Source organism: Myotis davidii, unplaced genomic scaffold (assembly GCF_000327345.1).
Source record: "Myotis davidii unplaced genomic scaffold, ASM32734v1 scaffold812, whole genome shotgun sequence".
NCBI lineage: Eukaryota > Metazoa > Chordata > Mammalia > Chiroptera > Vespertilionidae > Myotis > Myotis davidii.
The window spans coordinates 3,377,973-3,388,106 of record NW_006284238.1 but is presented as its reverse complement, the minus strand read 5'-3'; the positions used below and the strand labels follow the sequence as shown (position 1 = coordinate 3,388,106).

Sequence of the window (10,134 nt, the reverse complement as noted above, 5' to 3'; positions counted from 1 at the left end):
CACCCCACCAAACCAGCATTATATGAAATGCTGAAAGGTATTCTTTAAGAAGAGGAAGAAGAAAAAGGAACTCTCACCATTTGCCACACCATGGATGGAACTGGTGAGCAGATAAATACCACATACTCACTCATCTGCTAGGGACCCTACCCATGCACCACATATGTAATTTCTTAATCAATAAAAAATATATTTAAAAAAAAAAAAAGTCAATGTGTGAGATTTACAGTAGCCTACTGACATTCTCCTGAAACTTCTAAATGACATTAAAAAATGCATATATAACTAATATACAATTATATTACTTAAAGCTGCTCATCATAAACATTAAACTGCCTGATGCAATAATTATAAAAATATTATTTCAGGAGGCAGAAGAATGGAATAAAAAATTTTATGAAAAGGCAAATTCTGATAATGAGGATTCTTGAATTAGAGTCAGAAAGTTAGAACACTCAGTAGAGTCAAGGAAAGGACTCTTACAAAGAAAAAAGTCAACTCTTAAAGGTCTCCATGCTTAGGGAATGTGTTTCAGAAGGGTGAAGATTCAGCACTGCACAACTAGCAAAGATTTCTTGAGAGACATTTTCCAACAGGTTGTTAAAAAGGATGGAAATCAGGACATAAAAGAAAAGTTAAAGCATAAATGCTAATAATTTAACACCAGTCAGAAGAATCAAGATGGTATCTGCTATAATGTATCTTCATTAGGGAACTTGATAATCACTTAAAATAATTTCATAATTCTTCCAAATTACTCTATAGGTCTATTCTACAATATCCATCTTCAAAATCCAAGTAGTTTGAAAATAAAGATTTTTAAAAAACATTTGGTGGCAAAACTGAACTGACATGAAGCTACATTTAATTATTTATCCCACTGGATCTGACTATTCAGAAATGTAAAAGTATTCGATGACTGAGTCCTGCCTCAGATTCTGAAGTGTTATGTAATGTGTATATATGGCATTTTACTAAAAACAACAACAACAACAACAAAAAAACCACACTGAATTCACAAATTTATATAACCCTGAAAAGATTTCAGGTAAGGGTTAGTACTTGTATTTTGGGGTAGGTTAGATAGCAGAGTATAAGTCACAGACCACTTACAGGAGACACCCTGCCTGTATGGGCTCTGAGCAAGAAATAACTAAGAAATAAAAGGGGGACAAAGCTATGAACACATCCCAGTACAGTGCTACACAAGTCAGGAACTCAAATAGATGTGCCATTGAATGGCTGGCTGACTGAACCAACGAATAAGTACATTTTAACATGGTCTTAATTAGGGCACTAAGAAATAACAAACATTCAAGAATACAGCATTTTCTTAATATGTGAAAATCCCACATCCCAATAGCATATATATGCTCTTATTTTATGAGCTTTTATTTTATCTCTCTCCCAATTCTTAATTTTGCAATACTCAATTATATTTTGGTGTTGAAATAACTAGAAAAATCTGTTTCTATAATAATTCTAAGTGTTTGAGATTGTTTTTCTACCTGATAGGAATGCTTGAGAACAAGTTTTTAAAAAATTTGTAACACCCAGTGCTAATTTATTTAACACAGAAAGTGTACAGAACATAACTCTAGTTTGAGCTGAAGCAGGCAGGGAAGAGTAGGCAATGATCAGAAAACATGATAGATGCCCTAGGATCTAGAGTATTACTCATTACTGAGCCTAAGAGTAGATGCCAGTAGTGGCCTACCCAAGAGCCATTCTCACATACTCCTTTACTGATAGAAACCCTATTTTACTCAGGATGACAATACTAGCTTAAAAAAAAAAAATTGTAACTCCCCCTCCCCTGCAAAAAAAAAAAAACACAACAAAAAATGATTCTGCATGCTTAGGGTAGTCATGTGACATAGTTCTGGCCAATGAAATGTAATTACAATTCAATAAGTAGAGTTTCCCAGAAAATTGTATCCCTAATTTAATAAAAGTCAGCAAACTCTACTGGCATAACTTTTATCCATGCTCTTCCTCCTTCCTGGTTTGAACGCAGGCAGGGGTAATGTGTGGAGAAGCAGGCATAATCTTGCCACAAGCAAAGGATGGCAGAGCTGAAAGGTAAAGGGGCCAGGTCCCTTCAATGACACTGTGAAACAAATCATGAGTCCTCAACTACCTACCTTGAAACTTGTTCATAAGAAAAAATATGGTTTCTTATAAAGCCAATGAGATCTGTTATATGTAGTCAAATGCAATTTGCAGGGAAATACTATACACACAAGTGTATTGGGTAACATAGGGAGGCCAACAAGTACCAAAGACTTAATATTGATCTTAAAATAAGGTAACATTGAATACAAGACAATTCTGCTAAAGCAAAAATTTTCTCATAAAGGTTCATCACTATACACAAACCTTTCCTTAAAGGGCTGCTTATTTTTAAATATGTGTTTTACTTAACTGCCTATCAAATATTACATGTAACTTCTTTCTCATAATGTTCATCTAACCATCTTAATTAGCTATCAATTCAGCAAATACCTCATACGTGCCAAACACTTCTTCCTTATTTCACTCAACTATCCACAACTTCTTCAATTCAAACAGGTCCTCTGCATTTTCTCCACAGAAATTGAAAGCCAGATTTCATTAAGACTTAAGCTAAAACCTCAGTATTTACCAACCCTACAATGCTTTTATTAGAAAAAAGAAATGCTAATTTGACATCATTTAAAAACTTCATATAGAATTTTGTGAACACAGAATATTTGACTAATCCATTGATGGTTATTGTTGACCAAAATGTAAAGTCTTTTAAAATATCTGTTCACATGATAAAGCTGAGAGATATATCTTCCAGGGCATTGCCGTCTGAATGCTCCTGGCACATATTACTAGACCACTTTCCTAAAAGACTGCTCCATGTGTCATGGTAGAATAATTAACAAGACCCAGGTGATGACTTCATCAGGTTAACAGGACATCTCTTCAAAGGAATATTATACATGTAGTAAGTGGGAAAACATAGTCCTGTGGGAGCTTACAAGAGCGACACCTAGCCCTGACTCAAAGGTATTAGGGGAAGGTTACACAGAATGTAACATCTAAGTTGAGTCCTAAAAGATAATAAGGAATCAATCAGACAAATTGGGGGGGGAGGGGATGGGGTGGTGATGGTGGTAGTTTTTTTTGTTTGCTTGTTTTTTTTTTCCCCAAGCAGCAGAGGCTAGAAGTAAGAGAGAACTTGGCATGTCATAGAATTGATAGGTGAGGACTGAAGCACACAGTGCAGGCTGGAGTGATATGAAAGATGCTGCTAGAGAAACCAAAATGCAGACACACAAGCCATGTTAGCATTTTGGAGTTTACCCACAGGCCATGGGAGAATAAATGGGTTTTGAACTAAGGAGTTACTTATTTTGTTGAGTGCCTACTAACGGCTAGATTCCACAGTATTACGTTCATATAAATAACCTTATTTAATTTTTTCAACAAATGCATGAGGCAGAGATATCTGTGACAAGGTTATTGCCATCACAGAAGTAGAGTAGTGGCATTGAAGGTCAGAAGTAGACAGAATTGAGATAAAATTCAATGTAAGAAATAGAATGAAAAGACCTGGAGTTTGTTTGGATACAAGTTGAAAGAAAAGTGACAAAGATGATCAGGGTAAATTCTATAATTTATTGTCTAAATGAATACACTTTTGAGAGTGAGAGGGGACACTAGTGACAAACTGGAACATATGACCACTATAAAATCAAGGCCCAGGTTACTGGCCTGGTAAGCTGTCTGACAATGCTAAAGTTTTATTCGAGAGCTTGGGACCAGAGAATAGGTTTGAGTGGAAAGGAGTTCAGTTGGAAACACACTGAGGAGGTGAGTGGGTCATCTAAATGGAGCTATGCATCTGGCCTATGGGTGTGTGGGTCTGGAACTCTGGATACTTTCCTCAGAAATATATATTTGGGGAGTCAATAGTACCTTGACAATAAATAAAGGCAATTGAGTAGGAAATAACACTCTCACCATGAACATTTATCTTTTAAATCTTCCTGAGGCAAAACAATTATTTATTTAAGATCTATAGGCTCCTGCCTCTATACATCTTTCAAATGCTAACATTACCTGAAGCTATAGATCTACATTACTGTGAGTAAACTACCTTTACCTTATAAAAGTCCTGCCAAAACTAGATGGGCATTTCTCCTTTCAGTTTGGTGCTACAATTATTTGGATTTCACAATATCTATTTCCAATGTCTTCTCAATTTTGATTCATATACGTGTGAGCTGAGGTTAGACTTGATTATCAAGACAATTTTTAAAATGAAGGGTGCCTTTCCTATGTTTCATAAGGATTTCCATATTTTAATATGTCTTTTTGTTGCTTTCACCTATGCAACATAACTGAGTATAAAATGACTTCAATAATCCATATTGTTCTCATCACAGAGAAGAAACCAAAGTCAGTCTAGCTTTTGTTCCATATTATATAATATTTGTCTTATTGTCTGGGTATTTGACAATATGAACTTTTCTTTTTAATTGAATTAAGTTACCAAGATGTACTATGGATGACTCTCTTTTCATTTATACTACCCAGAAATTAGCCCTTTACATCTATAAAGAGAGACTTTCTCAGCTAAGAGACTTTTTATCAATTATATCTTTGATCATTGCCTCTGCTCCATTTTTTTCCCCTAAAGAAAATCTATAATTCTTTTAACAAACTTATGTTCCCCAGAACAATAGGAAGGGGCTTGAGGGATGAATGAAAAAGGTGAAAAAGATTAAAAAGTACGAGTTGACAGTTACAAAAATAGTCACGAGGATGTAAAGTACAACGTAGGGATTACTGTCAATAATATTGTAATAACTATGTATAGTATCAGATGGGTACTAGACATTGAGGTGATCACTTTGAAAGGAATTTTAGGGATAAAATAGGCAAGGTTAGGGAGTCTTAGGAATAAAGAGGGTCCATGGGGGAGGAATGCATAGGTGAGGGCTTGGAGCCGCCAGAAAGCATACATTCACAGTGAATAGAAAGGTGCCACAGGATAAGGTGAGAGGAAGACATAATTTCATAGAGGATAAAGAAAAATCATAGAGTATGGGGAAAAAGGAAACATACTTTCACAGAGGATAGAGAAATGTCAACAGATGCTGGAAAGAGGGAAATATATGTTCACAGGAGATAAAGGAATGTTACAAGGTAAGGGGAAGAAATATAGGGGGGCACCACATGGGTTTTGGACTTTGAAGATGACATTCTGCAAAAGAGTGATCAATTAGAAAAGCACAGGGTCATAAAATAGGGAAGGGGTCCAATTAGAAGAGAGCATGAAGAGAAAAAGAACTATAGCCTTTATAAACCTTAGAAAAAGGGGGCTTAGTGGGTTACCCCCTTGGGAGCCCCTCCCTACGTGGGAGTCTGTATTTGCTTCCAATAAATTTCCACCCTTTTACTAACAAGTCCTTTTAGTCTGCGAATTTTATTCTTCAAACTTCATGAGGCAAGAACCCGCACGGGGGAGATCCGCTCCCTGCACCCCACGTTTAAACTTCATAAGGTAACTGTCTAATCACTATGTTGTACACCTCAAACTAATATAATTGTATGTCAACGGCAATTGAAAAATTTAAAAATATCTATAGTTCTTTTGTTGAAATCCTGTCCTCTATACCTATAATTGTCTTTCTCATTACCACTCGTCTTCCTTTGCTCTGCATTCATAAAAAGTACCTCAAGAGTTTTAATTTTTTAAATTCATGTCAGTGAAATACTCTTTCACAATATCCGTTTTACTCTTCAGAATCACTAATGATGTTCTATTCTAGCCTCCCAATGATCTTTTCTACAGCACTCCTCCCATTTTTCATATCTTGGCCTTTCATTTCAGCCTTTTGCTTTCTATTTCATATTGCTTAGAGATCACGACTCAACTATTTTGAGAATTCCAAAGATTGGGTTTTATTAACATTTTTTTTCTGGTCTCTGTAATAAATAATTTTTAAAGTTCTTCTGAGTCTTCACGCTATTCCCATTTTTTTTTTTTTTTTGGTCATTTTGTAGAGCTTTGTCATAGGTTTCCGTGATAACTTTTCCATTTATTTACTCTCATAGAAGTAGCATCCACATTGTGAATGTTAAAGTTACCCTCGATCTTCAGGTTGATATTGGCTCCTGACTCTCTCTTGTCTTGAGTTAGTTAATTTGACAAATATTTGTTATGCCAGATATTTGCCTGGGGATTCAACAGCAAACAAGTTCCCTGACCTCACAGAGTTAATTTTTAGTAAGGGCATTGTACAACAAATAAATAAATAAATAAAATAAACAGATTGTTAATAAGGCCTGAAGGATATAAAGAAGATGCAGACATGGAGAAGAGTGTGAGTGAATAACACATTCAATGCGTAGTTGTAGCCTGACTGCAAGTTACCAAAAGGCTATGATCCAAGGTGGCTGTGCTGTAATATTCAGTCTTCTCTTCAGCCCTGGTGCCCTACACATATTGGGGGCTTTTTTCTTCAACAAAGAATAGCATGGTATTCTTCTGGCCCATGCTACCGTCAATAATAATTTACTTGAATGGACACTTCCTTAAGATCAATTGTAAATTTTCTGTAATACTTTGATTCCATTTATTTTTTAATAACTTTAATAAAGTACACCTAGTTAAAATCATGAATTCCTCTTTACAGTTATTCCTTTATCCTATAACTAGTGACCTGTTGCGCGAAATTGCGTGAGACCCGGGACACACCCCCTCCCCGTCCCCTGTGCCACAGGACCACTCGGAGTCCCAGAGTCCTGCCCTGCAAGGCCGGAACACTGCGGACAGCCCCGAGTCTTGGAGTGCCGCCCCGATGCCCTACCTCTGGGCCATGCGCAGCGGCCACCGGGCCCTGCCCCTGTGGTGCACACGTGGGGCCGTGGGGCCGTGGAAACCCTGGCGGAAGCAGCCGCCAGCCATGCCCCCACGGCCCCACCCCTGCTGTGCGTGCTGCCAACTTTTGATGCCAGTACAGCATAAGGGACAATTTATATATTACCTCTTTATTATATAAGATTTGTAAGAGGTGATATTAAATTTCTCAATTTAAATAGTAAAAAGTTATATTACAAAAATACATTGTGTATCTCAGTATACTGGGTACTGACTAATGGATATGCGGTCATTTAAAACAGATGACTTTTTGAATAATTGCCAATAAAAACATAAAGCATTTCTTTGTAAATCAGAGGCAGCCACCAATTAAATGCACCATTATTAGGTCAACTAATTAAGTTTCTTTCTTCATTTAAAATAAATGGGGATTAATTAAAAGAAAGTAAACAAAAAGTTAATCAGGAAAGAACATACTGTGAAAATAATCAATGCTACAAAGATAAGGTAATTTTTATCACAGCTATATATTTACCATCTCTTGCCAAGTATGCATTAACTATTAACAATGACCATGACATAGTCATGAGAGGAAATCCATTCTTCAGAAAATATTTTAAAGTTAATAAAATGATTAAATGAAATACTATCTGCCAAACAGAAAACAGAATCATGAAAACCAAAAGAGTCAAGTCAGAAAAGCAGTAAAAGTATATGAGAAATGTATTTTACCTTGGCTCGGCACTCAGCTTTATTATATTTTTTTGTGGCAGGGAACCTTGTGATTTTTGTTTTAAATCCTATAAAAATGTAAAGAAAATTTTATTTTAAAACAAGCTTTGAAATTATCTATGCAAAAACCTTTAAAAAGGAAAAATAAGAAAAAAATCCTCTTTGCAGCTACATAATGCCCAACAAAGTTCAAAATAAATAAGTCTTGTGTGTATTGTGTATATGTATATATTTAAACATCTAGTACAGTCTATATTACTTGGGACTAGAGTCCATATGGGTAGCTCCAATTAGGAAAAAAATAAATCTAGTTCTAGAGATAATTTTGCAAAAAGTTTTACTACTTTACTTTTGTATCATTATGTGTCATATTAAGAAATGTATGTCTATTTACTGAATTTTTTAACTTTAGTATGAAAATGCATAATCAGGATCTGATTGTAAGCATCAGTATATGTAAATATCTGATTCCACAAATGTAAATTTAAATTACATATAAAATGTGAAAGTCTATCATTCACAAGATTCTAATGACACATAAATTATAATTTTAAAATATCTGAGTGCCCATGTGGAAATGTAAAGAGGGTTACAATCAAACATTTCTTCAACTGTTCTTCCTTTCAGTATATGTTCTGTTTTATTAGCTCCTCTGATCCTAATAATAACACTAAACAAGTTAGGTATTATCATCCCACTTTGTGTTAAATGAATGAGGGCTCACAGATGTTATAACTTTTCCAAGGCCCATGCAATCAGGTGCAGAGGTTGAGGCAAACAGCTAGTCTACTAAATCCTCAATCACTGCCCTACTGCTACATATCCCAGCATTGCCCATAGCCCTCATGGACTCATCCTGAAACCAGAAGATAAGTTAAGAGTACTCAAATTAAAGTTTACTAAGAACAGATTAAGGATTTATAGAAGTTCAAATATCAAGGGGATTCTAATTAATGCCCAGCAAAATAGCTATTTGTAATATCTAGTTACCTTACAATATCACCTTAATAGTGTTCTAAAAGAGTGTATGTTTCACATTCCTTGAAATAAGTTTATTATTTTATTTTTCACACTTAAATTTGGTCAGAACAAAGTACACACCATAAATCAAACACAGGCACACTTATAGGAAAGAACACACAAATAATTTATATAAAATAATACAAATTATTTCAAATAATGTACAAAAAGTAATTATTTTTCAATGTCTTTTCACTAAGCTTCTCACCCCTTTTTTCCAATCAAAGAACAAAAGAATCACATTTTTATAATGGATATAAGAGATATCAACTAACCATGTCTAGGAGAGTATCAAAAGAGTATGATTCATATGAGTGTTTGTCCTTCAAAAGTAGTAGTAGTGTGGAAGATCCAATTATCTTCTTCAAATTCATTAATGAATGAAAGAGTCTGTGAATCAAAAATTTTATTAGTTTGAGAAATAACTTAAAAATCAGTATACAATATTTTCAATTTCTTTCACACTGGTTGAAGCAACATTACCCCATTACTGTAGTCACAAAGTAAAACCTAGAAAGAACCTTTTTTTTTTTTTGGTAATATATTTTTATTGATTTCAGAGAGGAAGGAAGAGGGAGAGAGAGAATGGAAACATCAATGATGAGAATCATTGGTTGGCTGCCTCGTGCACGCCCACCACTGGGGATTGAGCCCACAGCCCAGGCATGTGCCCTTGACCAGAATTGAATCTGGGACCCTTTAGTCCACAGGCTGACGCTCTATCCACCGAGCCAAACCGGCTAGGGCTAGAAAGAATCTTTTTATGCCACCAATTACTAGTAAGTACTTAGAAGAAAAAAGGTTAATCAAAAGATAACACTGATAAGAACTCACTTGAAATAGAAAACTTTCTGGACATATCTGCCTCTTTATTTATAATTCTCTTACCTGTGTTTTGAAATTTCCAAATGAAAATGTCTGTGATAATGACTTGATAATTGTTTATGATGTTTCAGTGAAGTGTGAACTGCTCACAAAGCAAATTCACAAATGTCAATACAATCTGAGAATTATTGTTGTGTGTTTTTCTCTAAGATGCAATTTGTACGGGAATGTTTTTATAAGCTAAAAGTAATAGCAAACACATGGAAGATATAATGACAGGTATCTGGAAAGTTGATGAGACAGAAAATGTCCTGTAGCAAAAACTCAGTAACCTGTACCTAAATCTCTTTCAATATGGCAGCCAGAAAGCAAGGAGGCAGTGCAGGAGAAGGACTTCTCTTTATCCTCTTAGAAACTCAGGTCTGATTCTAAGCAGCCTTATGTTTAAACTCTCAATAAACCAAGAAGACAAGTGAAAAGAAAAAATTGAAGATATAACCTTACTTTCAAAAACTCTTGAAACAAACAAACAAAAACAAAGTTGCTTCTTGAGGGAAAAATACCAGCATCATCATCATCCAGTGAGTGTTTTCCACTTTAAATTCATCTTAAACCTCAAGAGATGGATACCAAATACATATGCCACAAGAAAATTGAGAAGATATTCAAGATACTACCTTGAAATTATATATATATAT

At 35.1% G+C, this 10,134-nt stretch overlaps 1 protein-coding gene across 4 annotated transcripts in view; it reads right to left on the bottom strand.

Annotated features, from left to right (window-relative positions):
• MAN2A1 (mannosidase alpha class 2A member 1) overlaps positions 1 to 10,134 on the bottom strand; it is a 160,255-nt gene that overhangs the window by 63,943 nt on the left and 86,178 nt on the right. For all 4 annotated transcript variants that reach the window (XM_006754267.2, XM_015568442.1, XM_015568452.1 and 1 more), the window contains 2 exons: positions 8,887 to 9,001; positions 7,592 to 7,659 (listed from right to left, as the gene is read on the bottom strand). In XM_006754267.2, coding sequence (XP_006754330.1) covers positions 7,592 to 7,659; positions 8,887 to 9,001 — 183 coding nt within the window. The remainder of the gene's footprint in view (positions 1 to 7,591; positions 7,660 to 8,886; positions 9,002 to 10,134) is intronic.